Source organism: Macaca thibetana, chromosome 5, assembly GCF_024542745.1.
Source record: "Macaca thibetana thibetana isolate TM-01 chromosome 5, ASM2454274v1, whole genome shotgun sequence".
NCBI lineage: Eukaryota > Metazoa > Chordata > Mammalia > Primates > Cercopithecidae > Macaca > Macaca thibetana.
The window spans coordinates 80,340,521-80,361,726 of NC_065582.1; the positions used below are offsets into that span (position 1 = coordinate 80,340,521).

The 21,206-nt window shown below is 40.3% G+C and overlaps 2 protein-coding genes and 1 non-coding gene across 5 annotated transcripts in view; all 3 read right to left on the minus strand.

Annotated features, from left to right (window-relative positions):
* Positions 1-21,206, minus strand: part of MCUB (mitochondrial calcium uniporter dominant negative subunit beta) — a 1,088,652-nt gene that overhangs the window by 1,012,691 nt on the left and 54,755 nt on the right. The gene's annotated exons all lie outside the window — the stretch shown is intronic.
* The window catches only part of OSTC (oligosaccharyltransferase complex non-catalytic subunit), a 148,978-nt gene that overhangs the window by 12,529 nt on the left and 115,243 nt on the right, over positions 1-21,206 (minus strand). For 2 of the 3 annotated variants that reach the window (XM_050791053.1, XM_050791051.1), the window contains exon 1: positions 4,300-4,512. In XM_050791053.1, the coding sequence (XP_050647010.1) occupies positions 4,300-4,438 (139 nt within the window). In that variant the 5' untranslated portion in view covers positions 4,439-4,512. Of the gene's footprint in view, positions 1-4,299; positions 4,513-21,206 lie in introns of those variants that run through there. The other variant, XM_050791052.1, reaches the window with a different exon arrangement.
* Positions 2,853-2,957, minus strand: LOC126955777 (U6 spliceosomal RNA). Its single transcript, XR_007726076.1, has one exon. It is a non-coding gene; the product is annotated as a U6 spliceosomal RNA (small nuclear RNA).

Consider the following 21,206-nt stretch of genomic DNA (forward strand, 5'->3'; position numbering starts at 1 on the left):
GTGGCCCAACTAATCTAAGGTTCTGAAAAATCATTCAGACATTCAACTCAATGTTTTAGAATTACTTCGAAAACAATATGATATCTAAATGAAGTACAAATTTCATAAAGGAAATTCATCCAGTAACAATTGCTAATACTCAGGAATGACTTTAGTATAAAGGAGATTTAAAATTAAAGGCTCTACTTCAGTTCACAAAAATTGTCTCAGATATACTTAGATTTGTTTCTATAAGTTGAAAAATAACTAGAGAAATTGCTTAAATGTAAAACAAGGGGCCATTTTAAAACCACGCCATCAGGCAGAATGGCAATACTAGAGATTCATAATCATTAACACTAATGTCCACCATTATGTCATAATGTCATTGTGATCATTAACATTAATGTTCATCAACACTAATAGTTTTCTCAGTCTCCCACTGTCAACATCTACTCTACCTTCTCCACTGTTCTCAAACATCTTCATCTCCAGCTTTTTTTAAGCATAACAAGCCTATCTCCCTTATCCTAGCCTGACAAAACAATCCTATAGGAATTCCCTTGTCTTCTCCCCACCAAATCTACAAATACCTGGTACCTGCATCCATCCTCACCCTCTCCTCTCCAGCTACATAGAGGAAGATTCCTACCTCCTATTATGTGGGATCTCTTCTGCAATTATCAGGAGTCCATTCCCATTTGTAATCTCAGGGACTTTATTCCTTTGGGTATCTCTCCTCTCTCCTGTATTTTCAAGCTCTCCTTCCCTATATCAATCCTCCTTGACTTCAGATCCTCCTAGCTAACATCCTATTTCTATCTTTGTGTTTTGAAAGGGAGTCAGACCTTCTTCTGGAAAGACTTAGGCAAACTTGCCATCTCCCCTTTCTTACTTACCCCTCATTCTTCAACTCAATCCAATCTCGCTTCTGCAACCATTGATACTGTTCTTTCTAAGGTCACCAATGATCTCCATGTTGTCAAATTCAATGGACACTTTTCAGTTCTCATCTTAGGAGACTTCTCAGAAGCACTCAATCCAGTTTACTAAACCAATTTATTGAAAAATACCTCTTCTTATGGCTTTTGTGATACTTCTCTTCATGGTTTCTTGCCACCTCTCTATTGGACCTCTTCTTTTATAAAACCACTAAATGTTGGAGACCCTCAGGGATTGGTCCACTGTCCTCTTCTACTTTTCTTCAAAATGAACTCCCAGGGCTTTCAATTTCATGTGCTAAAGACTCTCAGTGTGATGTGCCAAGGCCTCTCAAATAATGCCAGTACCACTAGAATTACATGTAAGCTCCTCAAGAACAGGGACTTTGCCTATGCTCTTCAATGTCTCATGGGAGTTCCAGAAATGTCTGTTAGTTTACCAACTTCAACACAGGCCTCTTTTTTCAGGTCTAGACTTCCATCTGTACATTTGACATATCCAACTAATTTTACCCCAGAAAAACCTCTGGTGCACCATTTTCCACCAAAAACTTTGTTTTTTCAATCTCAGGAAATGATACTTCCATCTATTCAGATGCTCAAACCAGAAACCTTTAAGATTCCTTCCCACTTCATTCTTCCCCTACACCCAGTAAATTCAAGACCTACTGAATCTACTTCCAACATATCTTTCATTATATTATCCTAATCTCCACTACTATAGACCTTGTATAGTCTATGTCAACTACAAAGGCCACCTAATTGGTCTCTTGGTCTCACATTTGCCCTACTTTTCCCTCTGCCTAGCATATCCTTTCCCCAAACTCTTCAGATTTTGGCTTACATATCATTTCCTAAGGAATCACATCCAATCCAATCCAATCCAGATGATGCTTCCAACTCCCTTTATTTTCTCAAAAACCTCTTGTTCTTTTCTTTCACCGTATTTGTAACCATTTTTTTGTTCGTTTTTATTTTTTGAGACAGGATCGGGTCTTGCTCTGTCACCCTGGTTGGAGTGCAGTGGTGCCATCACAGCTTACTGCAGCCTCAGCTTCCCAGGCTCAGGCAATCCTCCCACTTCAAACTCCTGCACTGTAGTCCCAGCTACTAAGCTTGGCTAATTTGGGGGTTTGTTTTTTGTTTCTGAAACAGGGCCTTGCTCTGTTGCCCAGGCTGGAGTGCAGTGGCACAATCTTGGCTCACTGCAACCTTCATCTCCCAGTTACAAGAAATTCTCCTGCCTCAGCCTCACAAGTAGCTGGGACTACAGGCGTGTAACACCACGCCTGGCTAATTTTTTGTATTTTTAGTAGAGACAGGGTTTCACCATGTTGCCCAGGCTGGCCTCGAACTCCGGGGCTCAAATGATCCAACCGGCTCAGGCTCCCGGAATGTTGGATTATAGGCATGAGCCACTGCACCTGGCCTGTTTTTGTGACCATTTTTAATGGACAAAAAAATTATGTGACATTTAACATGTCTCAACTATGACATTATAAGCTTCAGGAGGTCAGGGTCCTTATGTTTTGTTCTATTATCTCCAGTACCTAGTGCCTGGAAGTTAACAGGGACTCAATATCTATTTGCTGACTATTTGTCAGCAACAAATAGTTTATTTGTAAAGGTGCACTCAGTTTTTAGAAGAGACTTCTTCCCTTCCAATGGCAAAACCAATTCATCATACCTGATACCTCACAGACCTGGCCACTAAAAGGCATCCTTCCCACTTTCCCCCAATGGTTGGGACAGAGATCTCCCCATTACAATAATCAACAGGGAAAAAAAGAGGGCCACAAAGAAAACTGAGGCTTCTCAAAAAGAATCCGACTCCAAGGGAAGTAAGGGTTACAGGAAAGAAACTAGCATATTCATTATCATTATTGAATAATGATTTTTTTTTTTTTTGGTCCAATGACCTTCGTGAACTGCAAAAATATGGAATGCTTCACGAATTTGCGAGTCATTCTTGCACAGGGGCCATGGTAATCTTCTCCCTATCATTCCAATTTTAGTAATGTGCTGCCGAAGCGAGCACTCAATAATAACATTGAATTACTCTATATTATTTATTTTTAAAAGTCTATTATTTTTAAAAGCCACATGCATTTTAAATTTTGTTTATTCAGTAGAGTAGCTATTAACTAGATGAGCAAATGTTAATGGTTAATGTTAATGCAATGCTAGATAGTATCTTGTTACCACAAAACTATTTAAATGTAACTCAAATATTTAAATGTAATTTATTTAAAGGAACATAAGTTAGTTCTCGCTACTCTAGATTGGGGAAAGGGGGTAAATTCAAAGGTGCCTTCTAGAACTCAAGCTCTCTCAGTTTGAATCCCCCCCTTCAGTGCCAACTATTCTCACAAAACATCTATGAAAGTAACAATATATGGCCACTCCCTTAAAAGTAGAACCACTTTTGCTGTCCCAAATCCGTAGCTTTAATTTTATAATTTCCAGGTTAAGTACACCACTTCCCAAAATCTAAATTAATTTTATAATTTACAAGTTAAGTACACCACTTCCCCAAATCTAAATGTACACAGTAGCACAGTTCTAAGTAAATCTTGGAACTGTGGCCTGAAAGGGTAGTGGCTCTGAAAAGACCAGCCGGATTGCCAACTCACCAGTACATAAGGCAACGCCCCTTTGCAATTTTCTATTTGAAAAGGACAGAATAAGATGACAGATAATTCAGAAGCGTTTAATAGTAATGTTGTTTATCTTATTTTTTTAATTCTCAACTTCTGCCCACTGAAACACAGTATAGTCTGCAAATCTCATCTCCGATCCCAAATATTTATCAAACCTGTGATTTCGGAAAATTCCATTCATATTTATTATAGGTCATGCAAAAGGCAACACAGGACGGTAGGTCTGAACCAACAAAACTAAAGATTGTCAAGTCTCTTCCAAGATTCCAGGACAAAGACAAGTTTAAAAGTCCCACAAGCTCTTGACCAACCATGGGAGCGGAGTTGGCCAAACTAGACTTTCCCAGGACCTTTATCAAACAACGAACCATGGAAGCGGAGTTGGCCAAACTAGACTTTCTCGGGACCTTTATCAAACAACATATGGTAAGCAATAAAAAAGCAACAATTTGGCCTTGAAAAATATATTTGACTCGGATCCCTGGGATGGGGGGTGCTAGCAGAGGTAAGGCAATGGGAGTGAGAACACGAATTCTCTCAAGACAGGGCGTCAGGGCGAATAAACTTGGACGTTAACACTCCGGACCCCAGAACTCCCCTCCACCCTCAGAAAGGATCCAGAGCAGAGCGATGCTTCCCCCGGGGCTGAGAGTCAGCGGAACAGATGCGCCTCACGGGGCGGGTCAGTTCTCTGCGCCTCAGCCGACAGCCCGAGTTACCTCCGGTAATGAGGAAGTAAGACACCACCACCAGAGCATACACAGTCATGGCCGACGGCATGTGCAACCAGGGCGGCTTCTTCAGCTTCAGGTTGGGACATTCGAGCACTAAGAACGGGACACGGTACAAGGTCTCCATGTTGGTGGCAGCAAGGGCCGTTCTCGGCCTCAAGCCCCACGCGCCACCCGGAAACAGGCCCGCCCTCCCTAACAACTGCGCGTGCGCGCGGAAAGGACCCGCAGATCCGTAAAGCTCGGAGGTGATTATTATATTCATAGAAGAAAATAAGAAACTAAATAAAACAAATAAATAATGTGAGTAAAATGTTGTAAATTATTTAATCTAGTTAAACTTAAATTGTGATAATGCCCTCTACTTTTTCTAATGAATATATAGGTGACTTGTGTACCTTCAAGGACCTATGGGACTTCTAACGTGGCCAAGCCAGAGAAGCGGAGGCCAACGAATCTAGCTGAGCCCCGCCCACTCGCAGACGCAGGGAATTTGAAAGTTGATTGGACAGGGGCACTCCCGGTTCCCAGAGCGGGAGGATGAATGGGAATTTTGGATGGAAATGCGTTTTATATAAGCGGTTTTTTCAAGGGATAGGAAAAGCCGGAGGCTGCTGAGCTTTTACTCCCCGATGTAGTCGTGGTAATAATAAGAATTAATAATAACTGCTAAAGTAGTATGTTATCAATTTTTTTTTTAATTCACCTTGAGTCACGAATGTCAACAGGACATCTCTACCGGGATGCCTTAATGCTGATAGCTTGGCATGACCACAATACTATTTTGAATAACTCATCCTCTCAACTTTGCTCCTCCCTTGGTCATCTGTATGTCGGTAAAAGGTAAAATCACTATGGCCAAAAATTTTAAAGTCGTCTGGATTTCTCTCCTTACTAACTGACCTTTTGCATTCAAAATATTGGTAGGTCTCTTTGGCTGTACTACCGAAATATCTCCAATTCATCTGCCCCTCACCATTCCACCACTACTACCACCCTAGTGTGAGCCACCGCCATCTCTGGTCTGGGCAACAATCAATCCAAATAGATGAAAATATATGATGGAGAATTAGTCATTAGGGATGGACTAGAAGGTCTACAACGTTTTTTGTTTAATGTTTTGCTTTTCTTTTTTATATAATCTTTTAAGACTCTACCAATATTAACTTCCTTTTGGAGCAAGAGTTAAGAGTCACTGATTACATAAGTCCAGAGCATACTGACACATTATAGAGCCAATGTTTTTATATTTTTTTATTTGCTTGTTACTAAGCCCGTGGTATTTTTTTTTAACAGGATGCCATGTATTGGTTCTGCACTTCTAATTAGCTAACAACTCAATTGTTAAGAAATTGAAGACCATATGAAAATACTATCAAAACATTGTAGGATCCAATTCTAAGTACAGATCAGGCTTGCTGCCCTTACGGTTCATTAGTTAGAGTCTCCCCCAGAGTCTTATTACCTATGTCTTAATGCAGTCACACGAATCTTAGGTTATGTAAAGGCCAATGATAACACCAATAATAAATGCATTTACACCAGAACCAGCGTTTATATGTAGGAAGTTTCTCTGGGCACTGTAAAGCAGAATGTTTCTGAAATTCCCACAGTTTTATAAGTAAGGAACACTTTGGAACAATTAAAATATTTTGCTTTGGTATGAAGAAAAAAATAAAAATAAAATATTTTGCTTTGGAAAAACTTCGGGATTAAAGGTTTTTTAATTGCCTTTATAACTTAAAAAGGAATCTAACATTAATTAACCGCTGCTTGGCAAGTACTATGTTAAGTGATTTACATTTGTGCTTATATACTCTTCATGACAATTCTGTTAGGTAAATACTAGTATAACTGCTTTACATATGACAAAACTGACTCCTGGGAATGGAAATAAACTCAAAAAGTATAGTATAGTCTGTGACTGGATGAGACCTAAAAGGCAATTGCTGTAGAAGTAAAATAGATTTAAGAGGTTTAAGATGGTATATGTTTATATACTTATCCTTCTTCCTGTATATATTAGGGACATGTAATTTCTCCATACATTGTGGAAAACATAAAAATTAATATATAATTTTAAAATAAAAAATTAGCTAATAAATATTATTTTATTATTGTTTTATTTATTTATTTACTTATTTTATTATGTAATATTATGTATTATTATATCATAAATAATAAAATTGCCAAGTCAGAATACACTGCATTCATCTATATGTTGAATTATTACTGTTACTTTCCAAAAAGTAAGTTTGCTCCAGGAACCAATTCATTATTATTTTTTAACCTCTTAAGCTTTGAAATATTTTTCAACATGAGTTTGTAAAATTCTATAAGCCACACATAAAAGAGACCTTTCATGAGTAAGATATGCGTATCTGTTATCATCCATGTCCTAACCCACAATTCCTACAGAAAAATGTTCTATTTAAACATAACATAAACTCTGTAACTGAAAACCAAAGAAATAATGAATATAACAGTGGGCATTACAGCATGCCGATAAACAAACATTTAATCTAATCAGTAGTTGTCTATTTTACAGATGAAGAAGGACAAATGTTGAGAGAAACACAGTTTACAATATACAGAAGAGCTGTCATCTTAAGCTACACATAAAAGCAAATGTTAATCATTCTTACTGTGCACAAGCAAATATATATTCAAAGAAAAAAGCATAAAGGTGATATCTACCAAGCTTTCTGTGTTCATTGCAGAATATTTTAATAAAAAGCCTTGAAGTCAGAAATGGTTCCGCCAGTCAAAAGAGAGGGAGAGCTCCACAAATAAGTTTTTAACTAAATTCTAAACAAACCAGAATTACAAAGGCTACAAATATTATTGATTTCTGTTTATTTAAATATATGTTGGAGAGGAAATTAGTAGCTTTGTTTTATGTAGGATAATAATACTAATATTAACCTGGATTTTTATTTATGAAGACATTTTGCAGTTTGGTTGACAGTCTCTTGAATTATGTTCTTTCCCGCTAGGTTCTGTATAAGCATGAGTATGAAACACTATTATGTCTCATGATCTAAATAAAAACTCTTTCTAATGCAATATTGTGGGGTTTGGTGTTATTGTAGTTATTTTACATTTTGAAGGTTGTTTTTAAAATTATATGCAAGTAATGGCTGGGCATGGTGGCTCATGCCTATAATCCCAGCACTTTGGGAGGACTCCTTACCTGAGGTCAGGAGTTCGAACCCAGCCTCACCAACATGATGAAACCCCATCTCTACCAAAGAATACAAAATTAGCCAGGCATGGTGGTGTATACCTATAATCCCAGCTACTTGCAAGGCTGAGGGAGGAGAATGGCTTGAACCCAAGAGGCAGAGGTTGCAGTGAGCCGAGATCACACCATTGCACTCCAACCTGGGCAACAAGAGAGGAATTCCATCTCATAAAAATAAATAAATAATGAAAATAAGAAATAAAATTCTGCAAGTAAAACATAGGTACATGCCCAATGTAAAATAATTAATTTATTCAAATATTAGAGACACATATGGAACAAGTTTCCCATTATCACTACTCTAATTTTGCTTCTCCTTCCAGAGGTAGTGAGATCACTGAGTTCTGGAATGTACAATTGGGATAAATGTACTCAGCAAATGGAAGAATCACCATATTGGTTTCCTGACCCATATAGTGAGGGCGTTTATGGTAGGAAAGTCTAAGTGTAACCAGTAGAACTGCTTTTACCTACAGAAACAATAAATCTAAAGTGACTGCAGTGACTGATGTGCTATCAAAGACTTGAAAGATGCTGAGTGGTGATTTCTGCCACATTTCACTCAGTTAACTTGGCCCTTGCAAAAGAAAGATGGACCTTGGAGAACAACAGTGGATTATTGTAAATTTAATCATTCGGTTACTCCAATTGCAGCTGCTATTCCACTTGTGGTTTTGTCACTGGAGCACATCAACACATCTCGTGGCACCTGTTAGCTGTTCTGGCAAACGCTGTTTCTACTTACACCTATGGTAAAGATCATCATCAGAAGTTTGCTTTCAACTGGCAGAGTCAGCAACACAGCTCTATTTCAGAATTATATCAATTCTCCAGCTCTGTCATAATCTGATTTGCAGGAACCTTGATTGCCTTCTCATTCACAGAATATCACACTATGACATTGCATTGATAATATGCTAATTAGACATAGTGATCTAAGTAGCAACTACACTAGATATATTGGTAGGACAAATGCATGTCAGAGGATGGAAAATAAGCACAATAAAATGTCAGGGTCTCCTCAGGGAAATGTCTAGGGGTTAAGTGATCTGTAACACATAAAATATCTCTTTTAAAATAAAGGATATTTGCTGCACAATGCTCAATGGATGAACCACTTAGAGTTTGGGAGGCAACGTATACTTCATTTGGTCATACTATTTTGATGTATTTGCTGAGCAATCCAATAAGCTGCTAGTTTTGACTGGATCCTGAATAAGCAAAGGTTCTTCAATAGCAAACTGCTCTGCCACTTGGGCCATACAACTCAGTAGATCCAATATTACTTGTAATGTCTGTGGTAGATAGGCATGCTTTATGAAGGTTTTGACAAGCCACTACAGCACAGAGCCTTAGAGCTTTGGCACAAACCTATGTCATCCTCTACCAAGAAATAATCTCCATTGACAAATGACTCCAGGCTTGCCACTGAGCCTTAGTAGAGACTAAACTATTGATCATGGGCAACAAGCTACCATGAAACTTGAACTACCCATCATTTGACAATTTGGCATTGTCTAATCTATCATCCAATAAATGTGGGTGTCTACAGCAACATTCCATCATCAAATGAAAACGTTGTGTATGAGATCAAGCGCAACTAGATCTTGAAGGTACAAGTAAATTGTACAAAAAATAGTTCCAAATGCACATGGCCCACATTCCTGCCATATTGTCTCTTTTCTTAACCTATATCTATGGCATTATACCTTCAGGCAACCTATGACCAGTTGACTGAAGAAGAAGAAAAGCCTGATTTACAGATGGTTCCACACAATGTGCTGGCACTCTCTGAAAGTAGATGGCTTTGCACAACAGCCTCACTTTGAAGGGTAGGCCTGAAGGAAAGTCGTGAGGAAAAATCTTCCCATTGGGTAGAACTTTAGTAGTGTACCTGGTTGTTCATTTTGCCGGGAAGGAGGAACAGCAAGAGTTGTAGATCTATAGTGATTCGTGGGCAGTTCAATCATTTAGTTAGATGTTTGAAAAATGGGAAGGAACACAATAGGAAAATTACTGAGGTGGTCTAGGGGAGAGGCATGTGGATAGACCTTCCTGTAGGGGTACAAAATGTAAAGATATTTGTGCTTTATGTGAGTGCTTACCAAAGAGCAATCTCTGCATAGGAAGATGTTTATAATCAGGTGGACAAGATGGCCCATTCTGTGGACATCAGTCAGCCTCTTTCCATATCCATTTGTGACCTTGCCCGAAGGATCTACAGACAAAGTGGCCATGGCAGGAGGGACTGAAGCTGTGCACAGCCTTTCATTCGCTAAGGCTGATCTGGCTAGAACCACTGCTGAGTGCCCAGCCTGCCACAGGAGAAACCAACAATGAGCCCACAATATGGCACTATTCTACATGAGGATGAGCCAGACCTGGTGGCAAGTTAATTATATAGGACCATGTCCAGTAGGCATTTGGTTTTTACTGAAGTAAACACACTAGAACAAAGTTCCTTCCTTACCCACAATGCTGCTACCAAAATCACTATTCTGTAGGCCTAGGGAATGCCATAGTCATCACCATGGTTCACTATACACCATTGCTTCTGGCCAAGGAACTCATTTAACAGCAAATGAATTGTGGCCATTGGCTCATGTTCATGAAACTTACTAGTCTTAGTATGAGAAATGGTGGAATGGTCTTTTGAAAACTCAGTTAAGGTGGCAACCCCTTTGGGAGTAGGTCCATGTCTTCTAAGATGCATATATGCAGTAAATCAGTAAGCAGCATATTTCTCCCACAGTTAGAATTCACAAGTCCAGAAATCATGTGTAGGGAATGGGTATTGCTCCTCTCACCTTTACTCAACTTAGGGCTCTACTGATCTAGAAGTATTAGTACCAAAGAAGAATACTTCCACCAAGGAACGCGTTAATGGTTCCATTAATTTGAGAGTTGAGACTGTCAGCTAGCCACTTCACAAATCCTCGTTCCAATGAATCAAAAAACAAATAAAAGAATACTTTATGGGCTAGGCAGATTTATCTTGACAATCAAGAGGAAATTAGACTGTCATCACAAAATGGTAGTAAGGAGGAGTAAGCCTGGAATGCAGTAGATCCCCTGAGATGCCTTAGTAATCCCATATCCTGTGATAAATTTCAATGGAAAATTACAGCAACCCAATAGAGGCAGGACTGTTAGTGGCTTAGACCTTTCAAGGATTAAGGTTTAGGTCACTCCAACAGGCAAGAAACCACAACCAGCTGAGATTTTTGCTGAGGGCAAACACAATATGAAATGGGTAGTGGAAGAATGTAGTTATAAATATTAGCTATGACCATGTAAGCAGTTTTAGGAATAAGCACTGTAATAGTTAGGAGTATTTTATTTTGATACAAATGTTTTTGTATATATTACCCAATTTTTTTCAGGCTCCCATTCTCGAACCAAATGTAATATACAATTTGTTGATAATATTTAAGCTCTCAGTATTTAAGTCACTGGGTATCAAACAGAGAATATGAATCATCTAGAAGAGAGATGATTATCACCCCAAAATGGATAAAGGGAGTTTGTTTCTTCTTTTGGGGAGACAGCATATTTCAATTGTATGAGGGATAGTTACATTATGTTAGGTGGAAGCATAATGTTGTTATTGCTCTCATTTAAAAATTAAGCAGGCCAGGCGCAGTGGCTCATGCCAGTAATCCCAGCAATTTGGGATGCCGAGGTGGGCAGATCATTTGAGGTCAGGAGTTCAAGCCTGACCAACATGGAGAAACCCTATCTCTACTTAAAACACAAAATTAGCTGGGTGTAGCCAGGTGTGGTGGTGCATGGCTGTAATCCCAGCTACTTGGGAGGCTGAGGCAGGAGAATCGCTTGAACCCGGGAGTTGGAGGTTGTGGTGAGCTGAGATCACGCCATCGCACTCCAGCCTGGGCAACAAGAGCGAAACTCTGTTTCAAAAAAAAAAAAAAAAATTAAACTAGGCCAGGTGTGGTGGCTCACACCTGTAATCCCAGCACTTTGGGAGGCTGAGGTGGGCAGATTATTTGAGGTCAGGAGTTCAAGACCAGCCTGGCCAACGTGGTGAAATCCTAAAAATACAAAAATTAGCTGGGCGTGGTGGCACACACCTGTAATCCTAGCTACTCGGGAGGCTGAGACAGGAGAACTGCTTGAACCCAGGAGATAGAGGTTGCAGTGAGCCAAAATCGTGCCACTGCACTCCAGCCTAGGCAACAGAGTGAGCTCCTTCTTAAAAAAAAAAAGAAAAGAAAAATTGAGCCAAATATGGTTCTGAAAGGTTTATATAGATATTTAGTTGATAAAGAATCATCTGTGGTGGATTTGTATTGTGTTAACCTAGCTAAGCTGAACTATATCTCCCAGAATCCCTTCATTGCTGAGCTCTAAATTAGTATGGGCCATAAAAGACATCATTATTTTTAAGAAACATATTGTTTAACTAGTGAAGTAACTTTCCAACTGATCTTCAGTTATTTCTGTAATATTAAAAATACCCAATTAAAAATAGTGGATTAATTAAAAAAATTGTAAAGCATTCATACAGTGGAATATTATACAGCCATTAAAAAGCACACTGTAGAAGTTTATTTTCTGGAATGGACAGATGTCCAAAATAGCCTTTTTTTTTTCTGAGACAGAGTCTTACTCTGTCACTCAGGGTAGAGTGCAGTGGTGCAGTCATGGCTTACTGCATTCTTGACCTCCTGGGCTCAAGCAATCCTCCTGCCTCAGCCTCCCAAGTAGCTGGGACTACAGGCACGCACCACCTTACCTGGCTAATTTTTGTGTTTTTTTGTAGAGATAGGGTTTCACCATGGTGCTCAGGCTGGTCTCAAACTCCTGGGCTCAAGAGATCCACCCACCTTGACCTCCCAAAGTGCTGGGATTACAGGCATGAGCCACCATGCCTGGCCTCCACAACAGGTTTAGAATGAAGAAAATCAGACCACAAAATGTTTGTAGACTATTGGCTCATTTGTTATTGTATGCATTTTCCACTGGAAAAAAGTCTGAAGGAACACAAAGATGACTGTGTCTATGTGATGTGATTATAGATTATTTTTCCCTTCTTTGAAACTACTTGTATTTCCTAATTTTTCTGTAATAAGCATATATTACTTTTGTAATTAAAATAAACTTTTATAATAGTACTTTGTAAGAACACAAAGTACTTTCTGGTCTTACACCAGCACATCTGTCTCTCTACCCAGGTGTTCACTGCTGTATTCTATAAGTGATGCATAATAATGCTTCTCATATCTGCTTACATTCAAGTAGGAGTGATTAGATGTTTATTACTATATACCATTACACAGTGAATTGTAATATCAGAAACTCAGGGTCTCAAATTCAGAGACAAAATCTTTTTCACCATGGAATTCCTACCACCTCTCACAGTGCTGGCACATAGTTGGAGTCATTAAATAAGTTGAATGAATTAATAAATGAACCCTTGATTCTTCCGTTTCCTTTGATCCTTCAAGGTGTCATCTTAGCAACTGCACTTCTTTAATGTTTATTTAGTTTGTTCCTTCCTCTCTACCTCCACCACCACTTATTAATTCAGATCCACCTGATGTCCTGCTTCTATTTCTCTCCACATTGCAGCTAGGGTGCATTGTTTAGGAAACTGAACAAATCTCACTATGCCAACCAAGATGCTGTCTTTACTGCTAGCTAGAGAGAAGTAAGTAGCTAAACGGGAAGTAAAATTTGGTTATTTTTATTCATTACTGCCTTCTTTGCTATGTTACAACTTTCCATATTTTAATACTTGTTTTGTGGAAATTTTGGATGTACTCTGAAAGCATCTGCCTAATCTCACACACTTCCCTCCATTTCCTTGCCAAGATGGGAATCAATGACAGCAGGCAGGGCCGAGCACAGTGGCTCATGCCTGTAATCTCAGCACACTGGGTGGCTGAGGCCGGTGGATCACCTGAGGTCGAGAGTTCGAGACCAGCCTGGCCAACATGGCAAAACTCTCACTAAAAATACAAAATTAGCTGAGCATCGTGGTAGGCATCTGTAATCCAAGCTACTTGGGAGGCTGAGGCACAAGAATCAGTTGAACCTGGGAGGTGGAGGCTGCCATAAACCGAGATTTTGCCACTGTATTCCAGCCTAGGCAACAGAGAGAGACTTCGTCTCAAAATCAAACAAACAAAAAAAGACAGTAGGCAGTAGTGCTGGTGATGACAACGTTCACCATTCATTCATTCATTCATCAAGCATTTATGGAGCATGTAGCAGAAACAAGCTGTCCTAAATGCTGTCAGTGCCAAGATAACCAGTGCATAACTCTTATCCCCAAGAAACTGTTATCCTAGACTGAGGAGAATGCACGCTATGGCAGAACTGCCTGAGAAGCACATGCCTATCGGAGGTTTGGGCCAACTGGACTTGGAGAGACCTGAGGAAATAGTGATTAATTCTCACAGGTAGGCAGGGTGCGGTGGCTCACGCCTGTAATCACAGCATTTTGAGAGGCCGAGGAGCGTGGATCACTTGAGGTCAGGAATAGCAGGTCAGGAGCAGCCTGGCCAACAAGGTGACACCTGCCTCTACTAAAAATACAAAAATTAGCTGGGTGAGGTGGCACATGCCTGTAATCCCAGTTACTCAGAGGCTGTGGCAGGAGAATTGCTTGAACCCAGGAGGCGGAGGTTGCAGTGAGCTGAGATCACACCATTGCACTCCAGCCTGGGTGACACAGCAAGACTCCGTATAAAAAAAAAAAAATTCTCAAACAGATAAGGAAAAGGCAGGCGTACAGAAGTGCTCACATTTGAGCTGCAGCATTGATAGAAGAGCTGGATTCCTGGGTTGGGAAAAGGCTTTCAGGCATGTGGGCAAGGCTGAGCAAAGGCAGAGAGATGGGAAAGCCCCAAAGAAGGTGATAACAGAGTGATGGTGATGATGGAGGAATAAAAGTGGAGATGCAACCTAAAAAAGAAGAAGCCTGAATAGAGAGGGTCTTTCAATGTCATGATGCTTTTAGATTTCATTATTTAGACATAAAGAAGTATTGAAGGATTTTAAAACTTGAAATGATTAGTATTGTGTCTGGAAGAATAGATGAGGTGACAGAAAGACCTGAGGCACAGACACATTTTAGGACCTTAGTGTGGAAGTCCAGATGAGAGATAGCGAGGGGCTGAGACAGACTGGGAGTGAGGAGAGCAGGGAGGGTGGTGGTAAAGCAAACGCTATAAAAGATATATAGTATATATAGTGTGTGTGTGTGTGTGTGTATGTGTGTGTGTGAGCTGGAGTCTCACTCTGTCACCAGGCTGGATTACAGTGGCTTGATCTTGGCTCACTGCAACCTCTGACTCCCTGGTTCAAGCGATTCTCCTGCTTTAGCCTCTCAAGCAGCTGGGATTACAGGCACCTGCCACCACGCCCAGCTAATATTTTTTAGTAGAGACGGGTTTTCACCATGTTGGCCAGGATGTCCTCGATCTCCTGACCTCATGATCCGCCTGCCTTGGCCTCCCAAAGTGCTGGGATTACAGGCGTGAGCCACCGCACCCCACCATAAGATCTTTCTGTGCAGATAGAAATATGAGAATTTGATTAAAAATAAATGTAGGGCTTGAACACTCTGGAAAGAGAGGGCTCTGATGAAAGTGAATTGTGTAACAATGGCTCCAGGCAACACTACAGCTGTGTCCAAGAGCTGGACCAGAGAAGGCTTTTCCTGGAACCAGAGGAGAATGGGAAAATGGCCAGGGTCAAGCAGTAATTCCATGGATAGCAAGAGGCAAGGTCAGAACAGAGCTTCTGCACCCCAGGGACTCGGATTATACATGCACCCCTCCCATCACCCTCAACCCATTCCAGCCTCACGGAGGGACGTGTAAGGAGTGGGAGACAGAGGTTCTGCCACCTGCCTGATAAGAACGATTATTCTAGAAGGACCCTCCAGGAGGGACCTTGGCAGAGTCAGGAAGATGGTCGCTGGAGCATGGGAAAGAGGTTTAGGGTTGGAGATCCAGGAATCAGCAGCATGTAGACGATAATGGAAGTCATCACAGTGGAAGAACGTGACTACACATGAGGTGGAACTGGTAAGGGTTGTTATTGGGAGGGTCACAGACCTCCTTGCAGAGCTGAAAAAAGCTATGAACTCCTTCCTAGAAAAATGCACGCACACACACACACACACACACACACCCCAAATGTAGCGTATAATTATAGGAAATTCACAGAGTAAAGTTAAAAGAATGAGAGAGAAGAAAGCTGAAGATGGATGCCTAGGGAATCACCCCCATGATTAGGAGGATACTACAAAGTAAATACAGCAAGATCAAAGGAACAGAAGAGCCAAGGGAGCGGTAGCAAAGAAGCCTTGGAAAGGGAAGTTTCCAGCATGTCAGATAGAGTGAAACTGAAAGAAGACATTTAGCTTGACAATTAGACATTGGTGACTTTTGGCCAGTAAGTACAATATATTGTCAAGTACACAGTATTATAATGACTTGAGTTTCTGAGCACAGTGCCTGGGACATGGTATCATGATAAATGCTTGTAAATATTAGATGAATTAATTCATTAATTTCAGTAGCATGTTGGCAGGAGAAGCCAGATTGCAGAGGGCAGAAGTAGTGATAGGGATTTCAAAAATAATAGTAGTGAATGATTTATGGCACTCAACACAGCTGTGTATGAACAAAAGAAGACAGCTGAAGTGGTAATGACAGAGGTTTTTATGGATGATGAGACTTGGGCATGTTTGTATAAGACGAGAGAATAAAACTGTGGAGAGGAAGGGACCAAAGATGTCAGAGGGAGGGGAAGGAGTTAAGTAACTGAATAGAATCAGGGTCATGGCAAGAGAGTGTGGGATAGAGTTCAACAGCGGTAAAATTTACCCTGGAAAAGATGCATGCCATCTGCTAAAGAAAAGAGAGCAGAAAGAAGAGTAGAGGCATAAGGCAACCAACACTTAGTATCTACTATGCACAGGAGTTGTATTAGGTTGTCTTACTTAATCCATCCAATAATTCTTTGGAGTAGGCATTATTAATTTCATTTTTTAGATAAGAAAACTGAGGCTCATAGAAATTGGGCAACATGCTCAAGTTGACACAGCCAGAAATTGATAGAGCTCCGGTTTGCCAATTTCAAAGCCCATGCTTTTACAGACATTAAAGTTTTGAGGTGCCAAAGATGAAAAGGGAGTTACAGAAGTTCATAACTGATAGTTTCTACATTTACAGGTATTAGAAGGCTGCTGGGAGTAAGACTGAGTGTTGCATTAGGAAGAGAGGTAGAGTTGGGACAGCCACTGTGAAGAATAAATTGTTTTGCAACATTAGGGACCCAGATTTAAAAAAAAAACACCCACACATGCACATAAATATTAAAACGTGTTAAAGAAAAATAACTGTAGATCTACACGTTTTTTACCTCACTTGCAAAGCTGTTGCAATTCAACTAAATAACAACAGCGTTTTTCTAACAGCTGCCCACATGTAATTCCTTTCTGTGGCCACAGTAGGGCAGGAGTTCTCTTTTATAAGAACCATAGTCCTGCATAATTTTATCCTCAACCAAGTGTATTTTTGATACTTTGAGATTTACAAACTATATTCACAAGCATAATTAAAAGGCAAACTTATTTTAAAGAAACTTGCCTCAATGCTGTGATCAAGTAAATGCAATTAAACATTACATAAATGGGAAAAGCTGCATCCCACAGCATTTGAGCATATCTTTAAAATGCAAATGATTTACTTCTTTAATGATGAAAGAAAAAATCTTGTGAAAGCATCATTTTCAGATGAATAAAATATCAAATCCATGGTATTTTTTATATCTAGTTGCCTTACAAATATTTTACACATAGGCTTGTAAACTAAAAAAGAAAAAAAAAAGTGTATTTGGCACGTTTTGGTAATTGAATCTTAAAAATAAATAATTTCTAGCTAAGCTTTCAAAAGTATACTTACTAGATTTCATTTTTCAATTCAGAAATTTAAAGAGAATTAATAACAAAAATGGTCTACACCACCATTATACAGATGATTCCTCTTTTTAAAAAATAAGATGACATGTTTGGAGTTATAAATTCAAAGAGTACAAATAATTTTAAAAATGCAAAGCAAATGTCACCTTCCCCTTATCATCTTCTCCCCTTCCCTATTGCTTCTCCCTGAAAGTAACCACTGTTAGATTCTTGCGATTGAAGAACATCTTCCCAAGGAATGTTTTACCCTAAGATTAGGAAGGCATTTAAAACAACAGGCTTTAATCACTTCAAAATAATTTGAACCAGAAGCCAGGTTGCAATTTGGTTGCACATGTGAAATGTGGCGATGGCCTCAGAACCAAAACTCCAAGTAAAGGGCCAGCTATTCCCCCACCATTCCCACTGACACCTTTCAGAGAGAATGGGAAATCAAAGTGCCTGCTCACCTCCAGAAATGATCTTTCCAGAGGTAAAACATTTGGGGTATGCTTAAGCAGCAGCTGTTCCTGCTGTCTGCCAGAAGCCCAGAAAAAAGACTCTATCTCCTGGGCTGTCAATATGGTCCTTTCTTACACACTGAGATCAATTTAACAAAACAAAACAAAACAAAAATATTCTAGCTTAGAAATGACAAGGAATTTAGCCATACACATTGAAAAGTGTGTTTTACATATATCCTGAATAAAGTATCTAACTTTTAAAGAATGTGGTAAAATATTTCCATATGTACATTATATCAAAGTACTTTCCCCAAGTTCAGTTGAAAGGAAATACCCAGAGCATTAGGCCCATCAGAAATGATGTCTCCAGTTGTGGTTTTCAGATGCCCTGCCATGCATTTGCCCAGAAGTAATCAAAGACAGCTTGATACTATCAGCCCGTCTGTGTGTGTGTGGGTGTGTGTGTAATTTCTTACAAAGAGGGAAAAAAAATCATTTTGGGTAAAACATGATACAGGAGGGTATCAGTTGGCTTTCTGGTTTATTTTCAATATTATCACTGCTCTTCAATCGTTCAAAATGAGAAGACTTCATCCTGGCCATCTTGACATACTTTCCGTGTTTCTCTGTAAGTAGGTAAGAAGACAGCTCTTGTACTGCAAGCAGGAAAGAGGCTTACTGAGCATCTCTACCATGAACCACGTGCTCTGTGACATGGACAACACCAGGTATTTCAGCAACCCTCAGAACCTCTGAAATTATGATTACTTATCTTCATTTTTACAGGTGAGGTGACTAAGATGGAAAGAAGGTAAGAAAATTGCTTAGTCACCTGACTGGTTAATAGTAGACCTATGATTTAAACCCATGTTTGTCTAACACCCAATCATACACAGTTTGTACCACATCGTTGTGAAAGGACAGTTCAAGATCCATCTGGGTGAAAATCAGCTAGGAAATCTGTTACCATGAAAATTCTTGGTCTGATTTGCAGAAGTTCTGATTGGGAACATCTTTGATGGAGCTCAGGTATCTGAATTTTAACAAGTTTCCCAGAAGAATCTCTAGTGAATCTAAAGTGTGAGACCATTGACAATATTGTTAAGTTCAGATTTTTGAAACAGAAAAAGAAATTTCAGAAGACAAACCTCATGGGAGCTTCTGATGCCAATTTCTGAAGACATGGCAATCCCAAGTGTTTTCTTCACTGCTGATCCTGTCCTTTGCATTACCTCTTAGCTTTGTGTTACATTGAGTAGAGTGATCTTTGACTCTAAACAGAGTTACCAGCTTCCTCTGCTTGAAATTCCCTCAGAAGAAGTCAGTCTTTCAACCCGCCATCAGCAATTACAAAACTAAAAATATAAACACTCCTTAAGGAGGGAACACGTTGACTCACATGAAACGAGCATGTGCGTGGGTTTGGGTGTCTTGGGCAGGGGTTCCAGGATTATGTCCAGAAGGGGAGCACACATTTAAGGTTAGCATGCCCATTGGTCCACTGAATTATTTGCTTTTGGGGTGGGATATTGGCAGGAGAAAGCCAGAGCAGCACCCTCTAAAGCACGGGACCCAGAGGAGAGGCCCCTTGTCTGAGGGCCGCACTGGTCCTAGAGATGAATGGTAAGGACCCAGACAACCTGGTGCCTGGAGAACTCCCTAACCTCATTTCTGTTGCGCTTTCCCTCAGCTTCAGGACTTCCTCCTGCCTCCAGACTATTCTCTGCTGGAAAGCTCTTTCCCACATATCTTCATGGCCACTCTCCTCACTGCCTTCAGGTCTTTGCTTCAATGTCCCCTTCTTAGGGAAGCCTCTCCTCACCAGTGTATTCAAACTGCAACCATCTACTTCCGCCCTGCATTCTATCCCTTTTACCTATTTTCTATTTTGTATAGCATTTATTGTTCATATCATGTTTTTTACTTACTTACCTACTGACATACTACTTATTCCTTCATTCATTTATTGTCTGTCAGCCCTCACTGGAAGGTAACCTCCAGTAAGGCGGGGATTTTTGTCTATTTTGTTCATCTTAGTGCCTACATTAGCACTTTGTACAGTCAACGAATTGTAAATAAAACTTGACTGATTGTGAAGAAATTTTAAAAATCAGGGGCTTGGTGTCTTTCCCATCTTACATATAAGGGAAATGTTAGGCATTGGAGCAGGATATCCTGGCTGTCACTAGGGGACGACGTAAACTCAGAGATAATGTTGAATGGGGTGAGGGAGAATGATGACGATTTTCATTTAGCGACCCTATCCTCTTTCATCTCCCCCACATGGTCAAAAAAATGAATTTTCCTGAGGGAATCCCTTGAGAATGTCACAGAGAGCATGGTTGAAGAAGCAGCAATCAACACCTTATTTTATCCATGGGATAAAGGAGTGGTAAGACTCCATGACTCTCTCTTTTGCTTGTTCTCTCTTAAAAACAGAATTGTAGGGCCGGGCGCGGTGGCTCACGCCTGTAATCCCAGCAATTTGGGAGGCCAAGGTGGGTGGATCACCTGAGGTCAGGAGTTCGAGACCAGCCTGACCAACATGCGAAACCCGTCTCTACTAAAAATACAAAAATTAGCTGGGCGTGGTGGTGGGCGCCTGTAATCCCAACTACTAGGGAGGGTGAGGCAGGAGAATCACTTGAACCCGGGAGGTGGAGGTTGCAGTGAGCTGAGATTATACCATTGCACTCCAGCCTGGGTGACAGAGCTAGACTTTGTCTCAAAAAAAAAAAAAAAAAAAAAAAGAGAAAATTGTGGGAATTACCAATCAGGAAAATATTTCAACATAAACATATATTAGCTTAAAATTCTATGAAGGAAATGGAATGGTAATGTATGTCAAAAAGGCTGGGCACAGTGGCTCACGCCTGTAATCCCAGCACTTTGGGAGGCTGAGGCGGGCGGATCACGAGGTCAGGAGATCGAGACCATCCTGGCTAACACGGTGAAAACCCGTCTCTACTAAAAATATAAAAAATTAGCCAGGTGCGGTGGCGGGCGCCTGTAGTCCCAGCTACTCAGGAGGCAGGAGAATGGTGTGAACCCAGAAGCGGAGCTTGCAGTGAGCTGAGATCGCGCCATTGCACTCCAGCCTGGGCGACAGAGCAAGACTCCACCTAAAAATATATATATATGTCAAAAAGAAAAAGGGGTGACACAGTGGCTTACATCTATAATTCCATCGCTTTGGGAGGTCGAGGCAGGAGAATCACTTTGAGGCCAGGAGTTTGAGACCAGCCTAGGC